Source organism: Platichthys flesus, chromosome 6 (genome assembly GCF_949316205.1).
Source record: "Platichthys flesus chromosome 6, fPlaFle2.1, whole genome shotgun sequence".
NCBI classification, from domain to species: Eukaryota; Metazoa; Chordata; class Actinopteri; order Pleuronectiformes; family Pleuronectidae; genus Platichthys; species Platichthys flesus.
Genome location: NC_084950.1, coordinates 10,793,770 through 10,818,667, shown reverse-complemented (window position 1 = coordinate 10,818,667; position 24,898 = coordinate 10,793,770). Strand labels below are relative to the sequence as shown.

The 24,898-nt window shown below is 43.6% G+C and overlaps 1 protein-coding gene across 1 annotated transcript in view; it reads right to left on the bottom strand.

Annotated features, from left to right (window-relative positions):
- The window catches only part of sema3d (sema domain, immunoglobulin domain (Ig), short basic domain, secreted, (semaphorin) 3D), a 29,668-nt gene extending 5,118 nt beyond the window's left edge, over positions 1 to 24,550 (bottom strand). The window contains exons 1-17 of the mRNA XM_062390716.1: positions 24,257 to 24,550; positions 16,747 to 17,006; positions 12,940 to 13,100; positions 10,548 to 10,610; positions 10,327 to 10,446; positions 10,124 to 10,217; positions 9,314 to 9,442; positions 7,609 to 7,745; positions 5,377 to 5,491; positions 5,076 to 5,145; positions 4,581 to 4,725; positions 3,880 to 4,102; positions 3,448 to 3,536; positions 3,274 to 3,315; positions 2,595 to 2,752; positions 1,263 to 1,327; positions 952 to 1,091 (exon numbers count right to left, since the gene is read on the bottom strand). Of these exons, the coding sequence (XP_062246700.1) occupies positions 952 to 1,091; positions 1,263 to 1,327; positions 2,595 to 2,752; positions 3,274 to 3,315; positions 3,448 to 3,536; positions 3,880 to 4,102; positions 4,581 to 4,725; positions 5,076 to 5,145; positions 5,377 to 5,491; positions 7,609 to 7,745; positions 9,314 to 9,442; positions 10,124 to 10,217; positions 10,327 to 10,446; positions 10,548 to 10,610; positions 12,940 to 13,100; positions 16,747 to 16,954 (1,959 nt within the window). The 5' untranslated portion in view covers positions 16,955 to 17,006; positions 24,257 to 24,550. The remainder of the gene's footprint in view (positions 1 to 951; positions 1,092 to 1,262; positions 1,328 to 2,594; positions 2,753 to 3,273; positions 3,316 to 3,447; positions 3,537 to 3,879; positions 4,103 to 4,580; positions 4,726 to 5,075; positions 5,146 to 5,376; positions 5,492 to 7,608; positions 7,746 to 9,313; positions 9,443 to 10,123; positions 10,218 to 10,326; positions 10,447 to 10,547; positions 10,611 to 12,939; positions 13,101 to 16,746; positions 17,007 to 24,256) is intronic.
- Positions 24,551 to 24,898: the final 348 nt, after the last annotated feature.

The window sequence follows — 24,898 nt, the reverse complement described above, 5'->3', positions numbered from 1 at the left end:
TATTTAATATTTAATGTCCAAGCCTGAAGAACCCGATGTTGTTCCCCACTGCAGGCACGTGCAGTGTAAAATGACAAGTAGCCCTAAAGTGTGTGACTGAACCCAATACCTAGTATAGTTTGTGTAAACATGTTGATCTTCTACCAAATCACCAACTAGTCATTGTTTGACTTTTTAAATTGTTCATTGTATACTCGTACAGCACATTACACAAGCTCTGTGTGTGTCATTAGTTGTTTTCAGTTTTTCACCACTTAAATTCTCTTACTTTGAATAAATAAAACACAAGCAGTTGCATTCCAGTTAATACTTAGGCCACTCAGTAAGAAATGAGTAAGAATTGAAAAACAAAGTTTGAATGCAGGGTAGGGTGTTACTCTTATCTTCTTTTTTTCCGTTTTTCTATTTGTCACTGGAGACAGATGACGTCCCATCGCCATCTCCTTGGATAGGTCTGGTTTAAGTCATCCCTCACCCTCCTCAGAAACCGAGAATGTGCAGAAAATTTCTAAAACCCCTCGATGCTCATAAACAACTATAATGACTGTATTCCAGGAATCAGCCAGGCCCCTGAGTTGCTCCCTTATTAGCTATAATTCCACAACGTATGTGACTTTGGGGTATTCAACACTGCATCTGAGCTGTGAGTGGTATCGCCATGATCCATGTGCATTGCTTTTTATCTTCCCCAAGGTAAGCAGGATCGGCGGCGAAGTGATTTGCGACACAAACAGTGGTGAACGGGTTCGACACTCAGGAGTCACTAAGGAAGCTTTGAAGGGCTGGCGTAAGAATCTTCCCTGCTTTCTGACCTGGTATCACAAAAATGTTACCCCTCAGGTACAATAAAGTGAGGCAAAGCTAAAACAAGAAACGCGAGGGTGACAATGATTTGTGTCTGTGTTTGGTTGACGCGTGTGTACATGCGCGTCCGTGTGCGTGCACTCTCACCTCCTCCCTGCGTTCGGATCCAGGTCTGTGGACGTACCACCGGATCTGGGCCTGCTGGGATTTGGGGATACACTCCAGGAATGTGGAGTTGCTTTGCACCCCGAAGAGAAGCTTCTCCTGCACTTGTCCTCCACCAAGACCTAAAGAAAACACGAGTGTTAATGATCCAAGAGTCGTGTGTGCAGTTCCAATAAAAGGGAGAAGTCATGCAGGTTTCCAAGAAGCGCTTTTAAGTGATTCATTTATCTGTTGACAAAGAAGAAAAGAGAGATACAGCATAGGATGACATTTTAGGAGAACAGTCCACATACTGTCTTCTGTGTCCCAGCACTGACTGGCAGGGTCGCCATGTTTGATGTCCTGTCTCCTGGCTCGCCTGTAGAGCAAGCACATGAAAAATGTTTTTTTAAATATGACTGTATTTTAATCGATAAGCTAGAAGGGGCCAAACACAGAAAACTGAACACATCAGCCTTGTACCATATGATACTTATCTGACCAGTATAACAGTTTAACCAAATGAAAAAATCAAAAATTTAGATATAGAATGAGTTGTATAAAGTAGCTAACAAAGATCTAGGATACCTCTCGTATGTTTGCATGTAATAGAAAACAAACGAGTGAGCATTTGAAGAATTTGTCTCACTTTTACTTCTGGCAATTATTTTTCACAACCGCTTAAAATGTGATTTATTTGGTGGCCGAGGGAGCTGAACGCACTGCAACTTAGGAAAACAAAAGCTAAAAGACAAAATACGGGCAAATTAATCAAACTGACAGCACATGCGCTGCAAATACCAACAACTCAACCTTAAAAAACAAAGACTTTGCAGCTCGTTTGTCTGGATTTAAGATGAACTCCGATTACTGGTGACAATCAGAGTTTTATTTTTAATGATTTATGTGCGAGGCCTAAAGTGCACGATGCCTTTAGGGTGAGTCCCGATCTACTCCTGCTAGTCACTGCAGAAAAAGGCAGCATCTGGTAAAAAAGCGCAGCAGAGGTGAAGAGAAGTAAAATATAAAACACTAACAAACTGCAGAAACTGTGAACTCCCTCTGACAGGCCCATAATAAAGAGAGAGCCACGGGAAAACACACTCACAGAGAGGTGGGGCAACAAAGGGTCAGTTGAAATAATTTTTGTCCAAGTTTATTGTTACAAATAATATGAGAGCATGTCAAAATATTTCAAAATCCTCATGGCACGGACACACTTGTGTTTCTATGTATCTGACAGAGTGAGTGAATTGAAAAAGTTGCATTGTGTTCACATGTAAATCTAGGTAAATATTGTTTTTTTTTTTTTTTTTTTACTTCTCAAGCTGTGCTTTGATTTCCTTTGATGTGACTGATGCTATTTGTGTAAAATGTGTGACTTCTCTATATTGGGTGGGCATGGTAGTAATATTGAACATTAAAACAATTACATTTACTTACTCATTGATGCATGGTTTTAAATTATTATTAATATTGTATTGGCTAGTATATCTGACTTAGCCTTTCTGGTTAAAGCATTAAGTATGCGGTAAGCATGTCCATCAAAAGGATTATTCTATGGGGGACCCTAAGAATATCTATATGTAGATTGTATATTCCTATATGAAATAAAGGAATGTAGTGTTGTGTGTTGTATACAGCACCTCTTAGATGCAGGGATGTATCGAGAGCATGTGCGTCCGTCCCAGGCGCAGTAGGGATCTCGAGCCAGGCAGCACTCAGCGCAGGCTTGACCATACAGGTGACATCTACTGAGAGAAACCTGGGCGAGCCCCTCGCTGGAGCCCACGTAGAGCTGTTGCTGTAGTAAAGAAAACACACAACGCACTCCTCTTTAGGGAAGGTAACGATAGAAGACAGGCAAAGATAGAAAAACTAATTCGGCAGCTTTCTTATTAATTTATTTACTTATTTATATGCAAAAGTAAACAAAGAAAATATCAAGCGACGGCTGAAAGTGATCTTGTTTTGCAATTGTGACTCTAGAATCTAGAACCACTGAAAACACTAGCCGGCACACACACAAACACACACACACACAGGTCAAACACTGCTGGAGATTAATGGAGGATGTGATTGGGCTTGAAGCGTCTACTGACACCACTGACCCTCAGATAATGAGGGGGGGGTGTGGAGCTAGCAAGAAACAGTGAGGTCTTAAGAGAGAGAGAGTGGTAAAGGCGAAACAGGACCGACTTGGGGATTAAAAACTGTACGTCCGTGTGCCACATCAGGCATGTGCACATAAGGGCATGGAGCAGAGGGGACATGCAGAAATAGTAAAGAGCATTGGAGAAACATGGATGAGAAAGGAGGCCGGACCTGTTTAGAAGAGATCTTCATACTCAGGATGGGAGTGGGAACCTGCAAAAAGTTTAACAAATACACTTTAAAACCACTTTAAAACTTCAATAATCATACACTGCTGCAGGACTGTACAGGAAAAAACAATCACTCAGAGAAATTCTTGCAGAGTTTGTGGATTTAGGAGCAAACCTGGAAAACTTGAAGTTCTTCGAGCACGACTTCCTCTGTTGACCAGTTGTCTTGAGTGATGCTCACCACCTTCAGAACTGAGCCGGCATCTACGACGCAGAGAGTGAGCCAAGATGTGAATCATGTTAACCAATGATTAATCACTTTTACTCACTTCCTCTATAAGGCAGCAGGAAAAAATACACAGTTTTTAAATTTAAGCTTGTTATAGAGAACATGATAAAAAGGTAAAGTGAGTCAGTGCAAAGATTTGACATAAGACACTGGATCCAAGAGCAACTTTACATTTCTTCAATAAGAGCAACAGCAAAACCTGCTTCAGGCTGAGGACCAGATTGGCAGGATTGTTATCTAGTGCCCTCTGGTGGTGAGATATTTAAATGCACGGGACAACCTGGAGCTGATGTGTGTGTATTTGTGTGTGTGACTCACCTGTTCCCAGGAACATGACCTCATAAGGTCCATCCTCTGCTGAAACTCTGTCCACCACAACCTTGGTCAGGGTGTAGTCCACTCGGACACGTGTGAACACGGGCCGTCCGGTCAGAGGGTGGACGGCCTTGTACATCAGAGGGTGGAATCGGATGAAACTGACGACCTCATCTGGGAAGTCTTTAGTGGTCTTGATCCTCGGATCATATGTTTTGCTCGGACACTGAAGGCAAAAAAAAATAAAGATTAATCTATAGTGCAAAATATTTCACATGGGTTTTTTTTCAATTGAGAGGCTCTCTTTGATTTGCAGTTAGTCGTCTCCCTCTGGTGGTTGCAATAAATACTGCAGGAGGCAAAGACGATCCGGAACGTCTGTGACACTCCTGCTCCCTCCACTCTCCCAGATACCCGCCCTCACCACCAAGCCCCCCCCGCCCACACCACCCATCCCCCTCCCCACACCACCAAGCCCCCCATCCCACACCACCCAGCCCCCTGCCCATTCCCCTTTTTAGCCTCAATGACGCAAGAGATATCAGGTGTAGATGTAATGATCATAAAAAAGCCATGTTTGTCATGTTGGAATTATCAAGAAAGCTCAGGATTTTAATGTATGCGTGAAAAGAGATGCAAAACTAGTAATGATGAAAAATATGAGATTCCCATTTGTCTCTGTGGTCGTGAGGTCGGCTACACACCGTCCCAGGACGTGGATACGGAATCCTCCCCTCATATTCTATCCATCGGTGGTCGGGCCCCTCCTTGTGGGCGTAAGGTCCATTGAACACGGCCCTTATGTCCGCCATGCTGTACACACAAACTGCCGAGCCACGGAAAATGGAGCTGAGAGAAAAGGGGACAACAAGAGTCTTTTTTAGAGGGAGCGTCCACAGGTGGATAAAAGTTGCTTACAGTCACACACTGAGGTCCGGACATTTTCCTTAGACATGTGACCGACGCAAAATTGACAAAAACACACAAAAATCAAATGGCAGAAGATGCCGATGAAGATTGTCGACCTGGAAGGACGATACTCAGGAGCTCTTCACGATAAAGACAAACGCTGTGTCAATGTGTAGAAACAAAAACAGCAATGTTCTGCCTCATGCGAGCTGTACCATCACTCGCCGGAATGTTCCTCACATGTTCCTCCTGTTGTGGAAGTTGGTTCATGTCTAAAGAACTGAATTTACCTGGAGGTGGTGAAGACTGCATACACTATGGGGTTTTTGTCATCTCTGGTCGGGAGCAGAAAGATGTCCTCTAGAAGAAAGACAGAGGGAAGCAACACAGACTTTATTACTGTTTGCTGCACCGAAACGATGTAGCTGCATCTCCATCTCTATTTTTATTCACACACTCTAACCTGGCCTCTGAAAGGCTCCGCTGCTGCTACATTTAGAATTCTGACATTCACTGTGAACACAGTTCCTTGAGGATAAACCCCAGCTTATTGGGTTAGTTTCCACTTTTTCCGTCTCCTGTGTCACTTACGGAGCTCATCGAAGTGGGTGTCCACTCCGTCAGGTCCGGGGATTGAACACACGAGCCTGGCTTTGAGGAAGGTGGTCCATTTATTGGTAAGACTCCTCAGCCCACCCACGTCATTCTGAAACGCAACCATACACAGAGAGTAAGCAAACCGTAGTCAGCGCGGTGCAGCTGTCCAACATGGCCGAAAGACATACTGCAATCAGAAACACACACTGTACTTAACCACAATCAATGAGTGAAATCTATCTATCGGGCTCACACACGCGGAGGCAACACACAGAATCTCAGCCCGACTCCGATTTCCTGCGCTAATTAGGAAAATAAACATGCTAACATGAGCGTTAGCATGGATCTGCTCATTCGACTCACACAAAGGAGACCTTCTTGTGAGTGTAATGACAGTCAGGGGTAATTACAAAGAGAAAAAGGAAACTAAACGAAAAAGAAGAGAAACAGATCAAAGTGCTTTTCATTTATAGAAAGTAAATCAAGAGGCAGCTGATTAATGATGCAGATTTGAACTTAGCATATGAACTGCGGTTATACGTAGCCATGTCTGACTGAGCTACGATGAGAGCGTTCAAGATCACCTCTCTGCGATGCGTCGGAAACTTAACAGAACCTCCCTATTAAACTTGGTAGGAGCGCCGAGGAGTGCTATAGAAAAGACCGTTATGTTTAAACACACTCAAAAACACTTTTGTTTAGGAGACAAAAAAAAAAAGAAAAGAAGAAACGTAAGCACTTAATGAGGATTTCACAATGGGGATAATCTTCAAAGAGGATTGGAGTGAAGTGCTCTCATTGCTTTTACATACAGGGGGAAAAAAACGCACACTTAAAGATAATGAAAGAGAGGGACGGGAGAAGACAGAGAGAGAGAGAGAGAGCTGGATCCCCGAGAGGGAAAGCAACAGCGAGAGAGGGCTGTAATCCAGAGGAATCTCCTTCCAGTCTGCCTTACAGCTTACTCTCAAGTCATAAATGCGCTGAGAGCTTTTCTCCGAGAATGTGGCAATAGAGCTCTGAATACAAACAGCAAACTGCTGCGTGGGCTGGACCCGCTTTTAATGACTGCTAGCAACACTGCGGCACAAAATGAGTTTCCCAATCATGAATCCAGTCGGGCCCCGGTCCTCTGTCAGCTGTGCAGTGTCCATCCAAGCTTACAGTTGTTTTGACATGCTGTCAAATATAAGTTAATGGGCACTGGAACATGATCCGCCTCTCAAATGTCCCGCGGCATTCTGAAGACTGAACACAAAGAAGGATTGTGTTGCTACATGAGATCGGTTTAGATATGAATTTGAGGTTTGCATGCAAATTAGATTTATCTGCAGATAAATCATGCATCCCGGCCTTTTTTTAAAAAATACGTAGTGGTAGTGGTGGTAAGATGTTTCTGAAATACATTTTATCATATTTGCTGATACAGTAAAGGTTTTTGATGTTCATTCGGTTTGAAATGATTGGATAGTGTACCGGAGTACAAGCCGGGGAGGTGGAGAGACACACACCACTGAAGCAGAAACGATAGTCAATGTTAGCGCGCAAGTCACGGAAATAACGCCCCCTAGCTGTCAACAGGCAGTGCATGTTCACGTGTTAGCTTTGACGAAAGGGCCAATGGGAAGAGGAGGGATGTATCGATTGTATTTTTTCCAAGTGGAGTGTGTGCTTGCTAGCTTTTCCAGGATTACCAACTATTAAGCTCTGATAGGAATACATGCAAATCGTTTTTGGTAGAAAATGTATTATTTAAAAAACAAAAAAAATGTAAATCTCGGGGACGATCTACGTAGCAGCACTTTTGAAGGACGTGTCAGCAGAGCACACAGGGGTTAACAACATGATTTTTTACCCAACGACTCTTTAACACGACTACAAAGGAAGAATTTCTCAGCACGACCTGCTCCTCGGGGTCATAAACATGTCTCTTTGTACCAGCTGACACAAAGATCCTTATCCAGTCAGATTAATAACAGTAAAGAAGACCAAAAACATTGTGAGACATCCTGCTTTTTTTTACGTGTCCCATTTCTTTGTACCAACTCTTCCAAACACCATTTCTCTTGTGCCAAGATCCACATCTAGTTTCTCGTTTGGGACTTTTCCATCTCCCTCCCCTCTCCTCCGCTGCCTTTCCGCCCGTATGTCACGTCCTCACCTCAGCTCACCTCTTCGCCTCCGAATACCTCCCCCTTTCCTCACCTCTCCTGTGCCATATCTCACCTTGCACACACGAGCCACTCGGGTCAGGATGCTCTTGTCGTTGCCCTCCCACGACACCTCGCGGAAGAAAAAGTATATCTTGTCATCGTCTGGGTTGTAGGTGTCTGCGATGGGATGAGCAGCTACAAACCTGGCCTCTGAAGACACGGAGGGGGAAAGAGAGAGAGGGGAGAGTGTTGAACACGTCAGGTAATGGCTTTGCCACGCTGCACCGTCATGACAGTGACATTAACGCTACACTTAGAGCAGGTTTATCGGTCTCGCTCTTCTTCTGCTGAGAGATCTGATTTATTTTGGTTTCTGTTTACTGAGCTGAGACCGGAGCCGCACATTAATCCACGCTCAGACATCTTCTCTAATCACACGTCCACAATGGTTTAAACAGTTTTCAGATCCTTATGGAAGTAAGGTAACAATGTAAATATTTAAAGAAAAATCTCCTGCATTCATGAGCTTATTTAAAGAAGTATTAATTGATTATATGGTAGTGTCAATGTTAGGGGAAGCAGAATAAACTTTAAACACAACATTGACACATTATCACCTTAATTGTACAGTTGTACAGAAACAATTTGGCGTTGTGTTAGTGGGAATATCTTGGGAATGTAAGAGTCAGTCTCCTTTCTGCTCTATTTTGGTCTCCACCAACTGCTTAAAAAGAAATATTGCTATTTCAATAAATAATTAAATATAGAGCAGTATATAGAACAATAGTTGGAATGTTATATAGCAGAGGTATAAGATTTAGTGTTATTAAACTTTTAAAGGTGTCTGGACTAATCGCAACATAAAAAACATGTCAGAAAAGCTCAGCGATTAACAATGTATGATTCTGTATTGAAATAAAGTGTCGTAAGCAGGGCATTAAAGCTATAAACGATGTAGGAAATAGTGGAGTGTGTGCGTAGAGGAGACATCATTGTCCTGATTCTGGGGGAACTAGTCCAAAGTGTTGCAGCAACATTACATCAACATTAGCTCAGCCCCTGGAAGCGGAGCCAGCCACCAGAGGGTGATTTCCCCACTGGAGCAGCTTAATGTCCGACTGCTAACACACTCCACAGAAGGGCATTGTTAGTCCAGCCACACTGGAAAGATGTTCCACAGACTCACAAGTACGGAAACAATGTAAGAAAATTATGTGCTCCCTCTCTCTCTCTCTTTCTGCGTGTCCGGCACCAACACAACATTACAACAGTACACACACTGAGCGAGAGAGAGAGAGAGAGAGAGAGAGAGAGAGAGAGGCGTAATTACTCCAAACATCTCTGACTGTGTGGTTGTGAAATGTGGAGACCATGTGTAAGGATTTAGATCCTGGTGATACACAACAGCCCATCAGTTGATGTAACACACATGAGACAGAGAGAGAAGACTCCCTCCTCAGGGATGACTGCGCATGTGTGTGTCTGTGTGTGTGTTTGTGGTTTTGCGGCAGTGTGACTAAGGCCGTGAACTTTGTGGCACACTGTAAATTCCCCTGTAGGTGTGGTCCCTGTCCAGCTATGGTATTCATATAAAGGTCCCAGCTTAATGAATAAGTGTGTTGTTTCCTCTGTGCTGGAATGCCAATAACCGTCCTGAAGGCACAGAGAGGCTCTTTGTGTCAGTGGAGAGGCTGGAAGTTTGGAAAAAAAAGGCAATACAAAGTTTTGAGTGCGATCGGCGCTGTAATGTGGATCCGTGCACATGTGCGTGTGTGTACCATTGATCCAGTAGTCCTCTGCGATGTCGGTGCGTATGTAGTGCTGGTCTGGTGGAGGCCCAAGGGAGCGGGTGAATGTCGTGTCTTTGCCCAGGAAGTCTGAAGATGTGCCCGCGTACAGGTACTGATCTGCACCGAGGAAACAGACGGGTCAGCCAAAGAGGAAAAAACAATCACACACTCATGAAAAACCTCTTGAAAGGACATCTATCATTTCAATACCAAAAACTAGAGCCTGACCAATATGGATATCATGGGGGATATTCCAATACTGCAAATAGGGAGTAAATTACAATCCCACACCAAGTATATATGTGTATATATAATGATTCCTTGATAGATATGTAATTGAGAAATGATCTTTCCTATTTCAATCATTAAAGTCATAATAACTAAATACAACAAAATATAATTTGAACTTGATTTAAGACTCTTTTTTTCTTTTACATCAAATGTAAATGTATATCTTGTCTGCATTGCTCATATCAGGGCTGATTTCTGTTAGCTCACGATTGAATCAGTGGGGAAAAACACACAGTATGATGATGAGGTTCAAAAACACACGCTGTTTACAACCCTCTGCCAAGTAAGTTTGTTGCTGCCTGTGAAATGTCTGCTTGCATTTTTCTCGACTAAAATAATCTGGGTGAAAAAAACGGTTGGAGCATGAATATATAAATGTAGTTAAACGACTGAGTGGAGACGTGAAGGGAACCATCATTTATTCCTGGGTGTACAGGGCTGTGCAGTAGTAAAAGTCCTGGTGCATGAGAGATAAGGCTGCCACAGCTCAGTGTTGTGTGATGTTACCTGTGAGGACGGAGGTGAATGGCTGCAGTGGATCAAAAGGACACTTCAACCTGCCAGACTCCACTGTGCGAGGCAGCAGCTGGAACACACCATCCTGAGACGGGAGGGACGCTAATGTTACACTTTCACAAAATGTTTCATCCGCAATCAGGAACTCCTGCAAAAACTTCCCGCTCAGCTTCACTCACTTAGATGTACTTTACCTCTCTGCGCCCGGTGACTTCAATGAAAGCACAGTTTGGGTGAAAGGCTCCGGTCCCGCAGGCGTAGACGTGGGTTCGGTTGTAGTTGTGTAGCACCCTGACAAAATTCGCACACTCCAGCTGGATGAGCGGGGAACAGAGCAGGAGCGATGATGGACGGGAAGCTTTAATTAACAGGTATATTCTGCACAACCAGTGATAGCCAGACCTTCTGCACTTACATTTGCATTTTTCCCCGCCAGTTTGCACATTTCCACGCTGTCCCGGGAAGCAGGCCAGTGAATCTAATAACGGATTTAAAAAAAGGGAAAAGTTTGTCACCTCATCTCGTAATGTACAGTGTAACCTCAGATCGCAAATCAGTTACTTTCCATTTATGAGATGGGATAATTCAAGATTTTAATGGTCGAACTTTTCAAACGTATACGAAAAAACTGGGAAAGCAGTGCTCTATATCACTTTGAACCATTGGAATTTACTTTATATCATGTTCAGAAACAGGAGCCTGACTGCAGTTGTTTTTTTTATCTGCCGTTTGAAGTTATTACCGATTACAGTTATACAATAAGCGACACCTCTGGGTGCTGGTACGAGAGAGCATTGAACCTATACGACTCGGTGTCCCTTCGCTATACCCCACCGTGTTCACACATGTGTTATAACAGGCTTATGTGCTTTGAGTGTTACTTTCCCTAAATCCTACTAAGGAGCGCTATCGCCGAACTGGTTCATGTGCCGACGGAGCTTTGATACGCATTCAAACACACAGGCACAAATATTAACACATCTCATGATTCCAAGTCGGCGCATGCCGCCAAGGAGTTCTCACATAAAACCAGCGTGACAAGGTGATGTTGTGACTGAGCGCAGAGTGTGGCCAGTATAGGAGCTTAGAGTGGTTTTGAAGTCCCGTATATGAAATGATTATTGGCCTCGTTTTATCGCGGCTCTAATGGGAACATTTAAAGACTGTGCTGAAAGGTTTACAACATAGCAGCAGCAGGGAAATGAGCGATCGGCCAATTACAGCTGTTTATCTAAAATATGTCAAAAGTTTCTTTGCTCTGACTCGTTGTGGTCAAGCGGCAAACCGACGTGACGTCAGCCACTGGTTTGGTATTTGGTCCAGTGCAATCTCTGAATATTTGTGAAACCACGAGTAGAGTGAGTGAGTTTGTCAGCCAGACGGACATACATACCATGCTCTATTTCACTCAAAATGGATCCATGACTTACACAGTGAGCATCACACAGTATGGATGAAGACTTAAACCTACAGATTAAGACCATTACGGTTCAAAAAAACGTTTTAAATCAAGTGAGAACAATATTCTCTTAATTAAGTGATTTTATTTTGCCCTCTGCTGGTCATGTGAGGGAATACAGGTTTCAGGCACCTCAACATTGGCTTCACTTTCCAGACCCAGAGTTTACAGTCTTTGGTTTCAGGTCTGCTTCATAACCACTGAAATGTCCCTCTGGAAATAAAAAATAAACATAGAATTTCCAATCCCATTCAAGAATGCGAATCGGTCTAAAAGCCATCTCCTGAAATTCCAGGTAGAAACAACTGGTATGTTTGCTAGCAAAACATTTTTGCCGTGTTTCAGTGCCCAGGGGTGCTTTCCAAGGTATGTTACCTAATGAACTGATAAACAAGCAAGTTTGTGTGTCCAGGTCACATTCGCTGCGAGGGCCTGGTCCCCGAAGGCTCGGAGAATTAGGCTTATCTCCCATCAGTATCAGTTACCAGAGGGGCAACAAAAAAGGCAACACTCTGAGAGCACGACTAAGAGTTATAACAAATAGATAACCATCAAATAAACACACCGCCGTCCCACTTGTCATCAACCTCAGCTGCATAAACACACACTCACATCCACAAACTTTAACATATGGCATGCGTCCAAATGCATTCGTGTGTTTGTATAAATGTCTAAGTGTGAGGGTGCGTGCTCCGTAAACGTGTGCAGTCTGTGTGCGTGTTTGTGTGTGTGTGTGTGTGCGTGTGTGTGTGTGTGTGTGTGTGTGTGTGTGTGTGTGTGTGTGTGTGCGCGGGCCCTCCGACACCATGACCCTGACCTCGGGAGACAGACAGTTTCTGACTGCCACTAACTGAAAGGTGAGCTCTTCTTTAAAACAATATACGTCTGAGAGCATTCCAGCTAAGAAACACAGTAATGGAAAAATAATACCTCACATCGCCCCCACTTAATCGCAAGACAGGTATAAGTGTCATGAGCTTATGGGCCAAATGACTGTCTCCTTAAAAATGAACCGTTCACTGCACATAACAGAGGTTATTAGGGATGTCTCAAGTGACTCCAAGCAGGATTTTGCATGTCTGGGGATTGGGTCAGTGTGCGGAGGTGATACTCCATCTCCTGTTCAAACTTGACTTTCTTCCAGCACTATCCCTCTGTCAGAGGTTGTGGGGACTCTTGAAGCTGCTGTAAACACTTGGAGGTCAACCTAAACAACCGCTCAAGTTTAGCAAATGGCCTGAAAGGCTACAGAAAAACTAAAGCTGCTGTCTAGTTGTTGGACTACTTTAATTCTGTACTTTTAGATAAATGATCTGTACATTGCTTTTCTCCGCTCAGTGTTGGGTACCTTTCTGGGGGCTCTGGCCAGATTGTCAGGGTCAAGCAGATAGATGTGATCTCTGGCTCCCAGCAGCAGACGACCCCTCTCCTCATCCAGCAGCAGCGAGTGGGAGTGGAGGCCGTCAGATGGGCCCAGAAACAGAGATTCACTGCCAGTGAGCAGCAGCTCTGGGCCGGACAGAGAGAGACAGACAATAATAAATCAGTGTCAAAAATGACGTAAATGCAAAACTGCAATATCTGGCATTGAAAGACAGTACATTGATAAAAAATAAATAAAAATTAAGTAACAGGATTAGGCTGTCAAGCTTAACTTTTCCCCTGCACCGAAATCCCAAAGACAAGCGCTGGATTACCTTTTACAAAATTGTTAAAAACATGTCTTGGCTTGATCTGAAGCTGCGTAATCCTCCATGGTTCAGCACCTCAGCTGCACGCGCTGACAGAGAGGACTTCCCGCAAGACAGTATTTCAGTTACGCAAACTTTTATCAAGGTATTTTCATGGCTACGTCATTTATCATGGAGACGTCTCTGAAACAAGGGTCAGTGGATGGGATTTTATTTATTTCTAAAGAAAACACCCTATTTGCCCATGACCTGGTTTTTTCTATAGTTGCATTTGACAACTATTATTGATTCAATTGATAAAAAATTGTGTTCCTAAATGTGATTCTTTTCAACTTTTTTTTATTGTTGCCTTATATAACTGATTGCTTTGCAAAATAATCTAATCTGTATCTTTTTAATAATAATTAACATCATATGTTTTTTCACCGGTAAAGCACTTTGAATTGTATTTAATTGGTTTAAAAGGTATTTTATGAATAAAGTTTGATTGATTTTTGGAATACTGAATTTAAAACCCACACATTACTTGCTAGTTTATCTTTCGGTGAACTTATATATGATTTACATTGGTGACAATTTAAATAAACTGTTTATAAAGAGTTAAATATTCTACATTTAGGCAGTGGTTCAGTTACTATTGGTGGGTCTGTGGGCTTCCAAAGCCCATTAAGAGACTTGGAGCTGAAAACCGTATTCCCGGCTCAGTCCTACGTCCTCGATCTCCTTGATCTGAGGAAATCTTTTCTATCACCAGGCTCTTTTCATTGCGCCAGTATAGCAACATGCCTTGAATAAACACTGGCTCAAAGCGCTGCAGTCCAGTGGGAGTCACTCTGAATGGATTGACATTGCGATTACCCTCTTGGTGTGAAGGACTGAAGAGGTTACCAACCTCCAATATTTGAACATCTAGGACCCTTCCACACCACGCAGTCCCGCTTAAAGCTCCTAATACCTCCTCCTATACACTGGCTCACACACAGCGCACCCCCACATGCTCATATCTTCCACCCCCACGCACACATCATGCAACTGCAGGAACAGACTAAACCTCACAGAGAGATTAGGCCTGCTAGCCCTTGGCTAATGCTAATCTGTTTTACAAACACACATCACTGCAAGTGCACAGCAGCCGCCTGCTTGGCTGTTGCTGCTCCGTGTGGCACTCCACACCTTTCTGCCCTCTTTCCTGTCAACAGCTCTTGATTTACTGCCCTAAGGGCGATTTAGGAAGACATCCCCAAACTGGCTGGAAGCAAACAGATTCTTCTCTTATCAGACTATATACTACTATTATATACATTATACACATAACTCCTTATAAGTTACATATCCCTAGAACCACAGCTTTTTGTCTCATCATCCGAGACGAGGGCCTGAAAATGGGAAGGACACGCCATTAATATGCAGCGTAGGATGTTCTGTCCCTGGTTTCAGAATACACCGATTAATGTCTCATCAGACGCTGATAAATGTGAGCGGATGTTCTCATTTGCTGTTATTAAGCAACTTTTCTCTCATTTAGTTATTTAGATGAAACTGTTATAAATACAGAAATGTTCTTAAAATGTAGGGTTTGGCTAAACAACCGTAGCACGGTGATGTAACTTCATCCTTTTAGTCACACGTTAAGAACAAAGGCCGCACAACCGTGTGAGCGTGCATCAGATTAAAGGCTTTGAAATCAAGACCATATGATTTTACTTTTCATTTGGCTGAAGGCCTTCGAGTTGTTTCCTCTCTGGATGAAACTTGAACTCCACGATGAGTTTTTCAGTGTGGGGGGGGGGGGGGCAGAGTTGCTCAAGTTTTAGAGACGAAGGCGGTTGTTTGGAGGCGTTCACTCAATCAGGGATGATTTCCCTTTGATCGTTTCACCCTTCACTCATTGAACCGTTGCTTTCCCCGGGGGGAAGGGGGGGGGGGGGGGGGGGGCGAGGTTTGAAGAGTGATCACCGCTGGGTGGTGTTGCCCTTGAGCGGTGTGCACTGATGAGACGATGACAAGCCGCGTGTGTGATGTGGGCGCTGGGTTTGAAGGTGATTTTTACTTTTGATAGATTCTTCCCTGCCTCAGTGATTCTGACTTGGGAGAGCCGTACATGGACATTGTTCTACTTCTACCGCTGTTTCCATGTGGTCCAAAGGCAAGAAGGACTTTCTCTTGAATGAGCTGCACGGTTTAGTCAGCCGTGCTCGTCGTCAACACAGAGAAGCGGAGCCATTAAACACGTTCTGACTGGATATATATAAAAGATCAGTTGTCTGAAATATCGGCGCCCCCAATAAAACCCAATCATAAATGAAAGAATGAGCTCCATTTTATGAACTGGTGAGTTTGGAACAAACATTAAAAAAAACAAACTGCCGTGCTAAATTCGAGACTAACTGCTGAGTAAACACTGTCCATAGCAATCTTTATTCCTGCAGCTACTTACATATATTTACTTTGGACATTCGTGTGTATCTATTTCCAGCCATAGGGATTTTGGAAGCCTTTGACCAGGGGAGATGTTGGGAGCTGAATTCAGAGCCAGTTGACTTTTAGGTCACAGTGGGGTTTAAGTTTTATGGAGCAAGACTGAAGTTCATTTGTGTGCCGCCGGTAAGAAGCGCGAGGGATGGAGACTTTGAAGTGAAGTTTGCACTGAAGTTCAGGATGGATTTTAAGCGGAGCAATAATTTAGCTTTCCCTCGGTGGCACAAAGCAAACAGAGTTGGCTAATATACACAGAGCGGATTGAACGACTTTCTCCCGAGGACCAGGAGCATCAACATGAGATGTATGTTCTCCACGTGACTCAGACTTATAGGACTGCACTGCAATAACAGTGTATTTCATTAAACACAAACATTAGCCATTGCGTCACCACCGCCACTATTATAAATCAGACTTCAGGATTAATGTATATTAGAGGATTAAGAGACTGTGTAAGTGTTTCGCCAGAAGCGGCCAGATAAAGTTTCTGCGCTCACAAGAAATGACAAGGATTGATGAAGTGGGCTGATGGATCAGTAAGTGGATCCTAAATCTTTCACTATACTTAAACAGTATATGACTTTGTGCGATACTTCTTTTCACTTTCCCCCTCGGCTGTGTGCAAAAAAGTCACAAGAGAAATAGAGACGAGTGGAGGGAAACTGTTATGTTAAGAGACAGACAAAGCTACACATGGTCTGGAGGATGTGCACTGAAAGGCTGAAGGGCTGACAGTAAAAAAGAGTTTTGAAAAGAAAAAAGAAAATCAATGGAACCAAAGTTCTGATTCACGGTCATTTGCTCTGTTTAAGTTCTATAAAGTGAGTTGGGGATGAAGGCTGCAAACATTAGACAAAACATACAGAATTACTGCAAATTAACCAAACTTTACTTTGTTCTGAAAAAGAAAAATAACTAAAAAAATGTGTATAAATATGTAGTAGCAGTAAAACTTCCAGACAAATCAACAATATCTCAGTTCTTACCTCTGTGGCTGAGTTTGACCCTGGGGACGCTCTGTTTGATGCCTGCTCCAAAAGGAAGGGTGGCCAAAAACATCAATCCCACTAATAGGACCCCAGGACCGGATCGCACCTTAATCCTCATCCCTCTGCCGTCATGATTACTGCCAGAAACGCAGAACAGGGTCCTCACTTCATTCACACTCTGACCGCCTGAGTCCTCTTTCTTCATGGTGTGTGGAATGGTCTTGCCCCGTTGTCAATCTGCCCTTCTCTCTGCAACCCTGGAGGGAGACCGGTGTAAAGAGTCAAGCTAGGGAGGAGCAATCATACGTGTGTGTGTGTGTGTGTGTGTGTGTGCAGTCTCATCTCAACTTCATGCAGGAAATATACACATGTTTCTGTTTCACCATGGAGCCCTCCAGGCATGTCCCCTCTCTTTACCCGTCCCCACATCAGCTGTTGCCGGTCCCTGACTTACCTTTTGTGTCTCCTTTAAATCTGTTTGCCCAAAACAAAGGTCAAGAAAGCAGTCCCATTCTGCCATCTTTCACCCGACCATCCCTCTTTCACTTACTCTCTCTCCTCCGACTCATTCATTTCTTCACCTAAATGATACTCCCCCGATTTCTGTAGCGTTTGCTGATGATCCTGTCAGACCCCCCCTTTATGTCCAGTAAAAAATGGTCCATGTCCTATCCGGGACTTCACAGTGCATTAAAGAGGCATGTGGCAAAGACATCCGTACACACTGTGAAAAGTGATCTGTATGATCGATCCGTAATGGGAACACTCACTGGCCTTTCTGCCGCTAACAGGCAAGGAGTGCATGAGCGATGATCGGCAACAGAACATGGAACCAAATCCTAACATGGCACCACAAACTGGATTTTTCTGGTTATGTTTAGGAAACATCGAACCAGTGGAAACGTGCAAATGTCTTAACGTCTCACTCACACTTATTTAATCTTAAACTAAACTAATATCTAACTGCGACGGAACAATTAACTTGTAATTTGAAGGTAATATGCAGTTGTTAATCTTTGCATAAAACTACACTCTCTCACAGGAGCATCACAGGAGACAGGAAGGTTTGGAAGGACATGTACTATGTTTTTTGACAAAACTTTATATTATATAAGTTAGGATGGAGAGTAAGTCAAAGTTGGCACGTACCTGATGGCTACTTTGAGATTACGCATCAGCTGGCTGTGGCTATTCTGTGATGAAATAGTGTGCTATGGAGTGATTATGTTACTGGATTGGATCGCCTGGACCTTTGGCAATGTACCAACACTGTTTTTGTTGTAATGTTATCGATCTGTGGATTAATATCATTTTTTTTTGCCAAATACAAATGTTTGACGCTGATCGAAAAAAAGCAACCTGGCGGGCGTATCATGGCCCGTATTCGGTACATGATAGCTTAAGCGGTTAAGAGACATGCAAGAACAAAATTTAATAATATATGCATTGTTTAGGATTAAATTAATGTGTTCAAAGAAAGAAACCCTTGAACTGAAGTTTCTGCATTTAGGAAGCTGGACCCAACAATTAATAGAAAATCTATTAATATGCATTTTGATTACTTTCTCAAGGAATTGTTGATCATTTACTATGAATCATTGCAATTACATAAGTAGATAAAGTAGTACGTTACATATAGTATATATATAAGTATCTAATATGTGTGTGGACATTTATGTGGTTTACCTCACAAACAGTGATGCCTCTTATCAAGTTGTTACTTGGCCTGTATTTGTGCACCGTCCCAGCTAATAATTAACTAAACAAAGGGGGGGACATAACTAATGAACACATCAGAAGAATGCCTCCCCCCTCGGACCTTATTGCTACATCTCCCTCTTTACTTTCCTTCCACCCGCATTTCAGATAACACACATCAACCTGACTTGTGACAACATAAACAATGTCCACCTAAATTAATAGATCCTCCTGTGGCAAACACACTCACATATCACAGACACTGTTGCCAAGCCAGATGCTTCCATTCGGAAGATTTGGACTGGAAGAGACGAGAATGCCCCTCAGGGCAGAATATGATCTCTGCAGCGCACTAGTTAATTATAAAAGGTGTCATTCTGAGCACATACACTCAATCACGCCTGTGCAAGCAGATCTGCATTGCACGATTAAATGTGCAATGGCATATTGGCAGATAGCGTCAAGCTTTGAAAAGCATTTCATTTCATATATCAGTCCTCTTCATTTATTTGTCCTGTCGAGTTTGTCGTGAGGTGTTTAAAAGCTTGAGTTCATTTCGTCGATTCGGGGGCAGAGTGGCAGCCGTCCAAGGGCCCGTGGCTTCGAACTGCAGAGGATCACACCGCGATAAAAAAAGACTGCTGTTTATCTAAGATGACAAATTGAGGCACCTTCACCTTCAGGGTTAGAAATACAGATACGGAGCTGTGTGTGATGGATGGGCGATCAGCACAGAGGCAGGACTGTGAGAAGGCTTCAACCTGTGCACGTTTGGGTGAGCGACAGCGATAGTGCCGCTGGTGGGGCTCATCCTCCCAACACTAACAGGGGAGCAGTGACACGATTTCACCCACCATTCAAGTAATGTATCTCCATTCACCGCTTGAGTGCCCACATCTGTCAGCGGTACAGGCCTCTTGGCACCTTTCGAGACGCACGGCCCCCCCCCAAACAAAGGAGCCAGCTCAGGTGTTGAAAGAGGAGCATAAAACACTGTTTTCTTGAGGAGAGGATGACAACAGGAGATCGACTAGATGCTGTCAGACGGCAGAAAGAGTGAATAGCTGAGATGAAAAGGGGGATAGAGAGAAGGAGGGAGAGAGAGGTGAGGAGGAGGAGGAGAAACGGACAGCCTGTGCCATGTAGGTTAAGCTAACACCTCTGTTTCCTGCCCACAGCTCGAGTCCCTGTTGTCCTTGGCAGCATGGCCGGCACGCGGTGCAGGGGGTTATGGAAAACAATTCTGATGGCGATGGTGACAGATTTAGAGCCGCCACTATGTGTGCAACTCCAAAAATATAGCATCCTACAAGTGTCACCTCCTGCTTTTCCTCAACATCAAACAATAACTGTGTGTGGCCAGTATTTGCCACAATCACCAGCACACATCAATCAGTAACTGTCACACAAAAAGGAAGTTTGAACAAAATCTAGGAAATGTTAGGGAGCTGAGCTTTTAAAAGTTTAAATATTCTCAGCCGGAACTGTCAGCGGACAGGAAGAAGGAGCAGATGGTGAAAAAGCGCTCTGGCCACGGGCATTTTCACACTGAGACCACCCCCAGTGAGGCATTTAGCAACACCCAGGTGCCCTGTAGAGTACACTATTATCAAACCGCTCCATCTCCACGGGACAGAGTGCATTAGCACAGCTATTTGTCTTTATCCCCAGACCACAGGCACTGACCTGGCACAACAATATAGGTAATTGTTTCGAGCTCTCAAGACATTTGTTGTTTTTTTTGGCAACAGTCAATCATCTATTTCTTTTTTTTTTTTTGCATTTGAGCAGGCACGTAACTCCCCTGTGAGTCTGTGCGAGTTCACGTCTCGCAGGGAGAATACCGGACTTCCAGCAGGCCACACTGTTTGTGTTTTCACTGAACACAAACTGTAAAGCAGATATAAGGAGCACTACATTTCACAGTTGTTCTTTTAGCCATAACTGCGGTTATAGGTGAAGCCGTAAAGACATTAACACAACACTGTTCAAATACAGACAAACACCACTTTTCACTCTTTATGTTTGGGCACTTGAACACACTATATATTTAAGGGGTAAGTAAGCATTGCACCATATTCTATAACAAGCTAAATGTTTTCTAGAGACAAAGTGATGAAGCAGCTTCAGCTCTACGTCCAAATTCTGCCAATAAAAAGTCATAAATATTGATCTGAAAGGTCTAATATCTACAAACTCCTGTCAAAACCATTTTCGCACACACATATTAAGTGTTTTACAATATGCTATAAATGAACTGTTGCCAGACGACAAGTGAATATGAGAAATGTGATCCTCGTGATAAGACAAGATTATTCTGGAATGAGATCAAAAACCTCAAACAACATGCTAATAAGCCTCTTTGAAGACTTTTATTGTGTTGGGTAATTTCTCTGTAATTCATCCTGGCAGCAGGCTGTGTTTCATTTTAGATTTCTAACCAAAAACATTACCACACATTATCTAAGTGCAACACAGCATGCTCATCTCTTGGGAAATTACATAACGCTCCAAAACAAAAGTGAATGGAAAATAAACAGGCAAAATATCCCCTTACACCCAAAATCCAATCATCCAAACACGGTGACCGGGACAGAGATCAGCTTTGAAGTTTAAAACGCTGTGGTAAACGAATCCCCTAAATAATGAATGCATGCATAGGACAACATGTTGGGTAAGGATATCTAATACCTCTCCGTGGACCAGAGCAGGGCCCATTTGATCCCCTCTCCATTAGCAAAGTCTGTATTTCCTGCAGCCGTTTACATTCTAATAAATCTCACGAACAGATATCCACAGGCAGCCTGATTACAGAATGCCCCTCTCACACGGTGCAGTCCTGACACTTTAACTCCCCTGCCCTCGCATTAGAGAGTTTACATGAGGATTTCTCAGAGCCAACCACTCGGGCCCCGTTTTGAATCACATAAGTACATTAACAACAGCACATTAAACATAACACGTTTCACATGACAATCACACTTCTTGCTTGAAACATGTGTGCGTGAAATCGGCGAGTGGTTTAAAGCTCGGGCGAGAGGACATTCCAGGAGAATTCCTTCCGTTTCAGACATCTAGAGTTTGTCTGCAGATGGATAAAATTCCAGCCCTGAGGTCCTGTCTGTCCACGTTTGGTCCCTCCCTAAACTGTTATCTGAAAACACCAGTAAGAGAATACTCATGGGCAACTGCTGGTATATGGTAACCGAATACACCACAGCAGGATTATTGCGCATATGCTGCCTTTGTTTAAGACTCGCTTCATGGTAATGTTGCCGTTTAATCTCTGTAGAAGAGAAGGCCGAGCCCGCAGCTCCTCAGATCAGCCGTGTACAACAGACCGGTGCCGGCTCACGTCTGTACTGTCACACAGAGGGACTGAATGGAAGGGTGGGAGAGCGGGGGTGAGAAGTGATACTGGATCTGTGGTCTCAGCTCGTCTGTGCCGACAGGATGGAAAAACATCAGGTGGAAACAAAGTCAAGGGGCTGCTAAAAACAAAAGAGCACACCTTGTAACCCAGACAACGCCATAAACAAGGACATTATGATTGGATCGTTGATAAGAAACAACAACGATCAGTTCTACACGGTAGTGCGTGCGTGCATGTGTGTGTGTGTGTGTGTGTGTGTGTGTGTGTGTAACCAACCCGATGTGGAAGAGGTGAGAAACAGGCCATGAAAACAGTGACTGACAGTTCATAAGTGCTCACACTTGTCTCAGGGCCCGAGGATACAAGGGTACACCCATGTGTGCTATGCAGCAGCTCTTCTCAAGAGCAACACTGTCTCCTACAAATGTGGGAAGTTGATCTATTGTTCTTGCTCAATCCCGGGAAGGCTTTGCTTATGGGGTTGTCTCCACAACAAGCTCAGTACACTTCATTATGGACGAGGGAAACACAAAGGCCACAGAGCTGCAGGGCAGGCAGACCCCAGCCAGCCTGTCTGTCTGCGAGTCATTGGCACCTAGCTGCTGTAGACACTCTAAACACACCAACATCACCGCTGCAGTGAAGGTGCCCTATAGCGGCCGCCTCTGTCTTCACTGAAGAATTTCTAGAAACATGTCCTTATAAGGCCGCATCAGAGCAAAGGCATGTTTTAATAACACTTTCCGCTCAAAATCCGTTGAGTTTTGAGAAAGCACCTCTTTCAGTTTTGGGTTTTCATCGTCATCCAGGAAAAAGGCTCAGCAGGAAGAGCATAGCGCTGTCACAGAGCGCAGGAATGGTGCCGCGAGCCATTCAAAACACAGCCGCCACTTCTACGCTAACGTCGGATCAATCCATGCACACCGGACAGAACAGGAGTGGCTGAAGGAAAGCAGGAGGCTCAGGGTGTATCATTTTGAGAGTGATTGATATAGTACACTTAAGAACCTGCAAACCCAAACAAAGTCCTTCATTTAGGCCCACGCGATAACTAATGATCAAATCTGCTTTCGCAATCATGCAAACAGTTCTCAGCCACACCGTGTGTTGTCACTTTGCAAAAGCTCACAAGAGTCCATTCCCCGACTGTGATCTCAGCAGCAGTCCCCAGCCCGCCCCATGTCGTGTAAACCTGTTGCTGCCTGTGTATATAGCCGTCTGTATCCACTGTGCCCGGCTGACGCCATGTCACTGGCGTAACGACTGGACAGTGTTTAAAGGGAGAGAATCAGACAAGATTTTCAGACTTGTCTTTCTGTGTCCCGGAGCAGAAATCATTTATGTACCTCAGTCATGCTGATCGAAAAGGGGCCTGAAACGCTGCCGGGGAAATCAATGTGCACACACAACTGTGACTCCCCCTCTCTGTGCCTTTCTTTGACAGCTCCTCGTGGGGAGAAAGATTTAAACCTTTAGAACTGCAGCGTGGCGGCTTGAGATTGAAAGATATACAGGCAGGAGAAAGATGGCTGACTTTCTGTTTTGCATTAACAAAATAAAACAGGAACACAGTGTATACACGTTCAATGAGCTCCATATGTAAAGGAAGTGCGTTACCTACAACATGTTTAATGCAGAGCCGCAAAGTGCACATTTTAAGTGCACCTGGTCACATTCAATTTGTGGGTATTTGGAGCCCCCACTCCGACCCCCTGCTCAGACCCACTCTCGATGCTACCCTCCAAACACAGTCTACATATTCTGACACTTAACCAACTCCAAACATACATACAAATATATAAAATATGAATTTATATACATATATATATATATAAACCTCCACAGCATACTGATGCATTATTTTGAGGCTGAGTAGACAAACTGCATTAAATGAGCCTCTAACTCCATCTTCTACTGTTCACAGAATGAATCAACACTTTACTGCTCTCTTGTGAACCACCTTTATTACCAGGGATATGAATCTTGAGAATAAAAATGATGAGATGGCCCTAATGGGTTGATCACATTATCTCCAGCTAATCGTCTTTATAAAAAAAAGCCATTGTATTATCTGTAAAAGTTTATGTAACCATGCATGCAACAAAGCTGTTTTAATAGTTTCAATTTTTTAGATTTAAAAGTTAAAATTCCGTTTTTTTATGAGTTGAAAGTTGAAACATCTGTATATCACTCTTCTTACCTTCAAGTTGACAACAATATCTGTTTAAAACGTAGACTATATATACTTTATACAGAAGACAAGTGTGTGATCTAGAAAAACAATTCTACTAAAGCATAACCCTTGTGTCTAAAAACATCCTGTTGTTTGAACTTCATCAACATGAAGTTAAACTAAGTCCAAACCTGCAGTAATCTGTGGTTGGAAAAGACTCTGAGTCATATACATGAGATCTCTGGTTATTTTATGCGTCTTACCTGCGCGCTCTGCGTCTCCTGTCACACACAACACGTGCCCGCACAGTGAACCGAAGCCTCTCTCTCCTCAATAAGAAGCAACAAAAGAAAAGCAACGCACCAAAAGTGAAGTGCGACACGTGCGCAGCGCCGTCCCGACTGAAAACAAAGTGGATGGATGAACTCAAAACTTCCCCCCAGATATTTCCCCTCCCCTTAATTGTTTTTAAGTACACTGGTCTCTCTCCAACTCCTGGCGCAGCGCGCGCGTGTGTGTGTCAGTGGAGAGTGTGTGTGTGTGTCTGTGTTATCCTGTGGTCGTTCGCCCAAGGAGAGACAGACAGTACACTCCCAATGATGTTGCTGCTCCTGGAGGGGTGGGGCCCTCAGCTTTGCGTGTCGCTGCCAGGACTCAGTTCAGAGCATGTGCTGGTCGCTTTGCATCCTCTGGTCTATGGTAAGTTTATAAGAAAGACTCTGTTTAATGGTCTTTAAAGAGTAAAAGTAGGTGGATGTGCATATTGTAGTAACATTGAGAACAGAAAGTGTTTTGGAATAAAGTCTGCAATTGTAACTGTTATTTAAAAGTTGGGTTCTGTCACATTTGAATCAATGTGATACCAGTGACGGTGGCAAAAATTTGGTATTATTTTTTTTGTACTT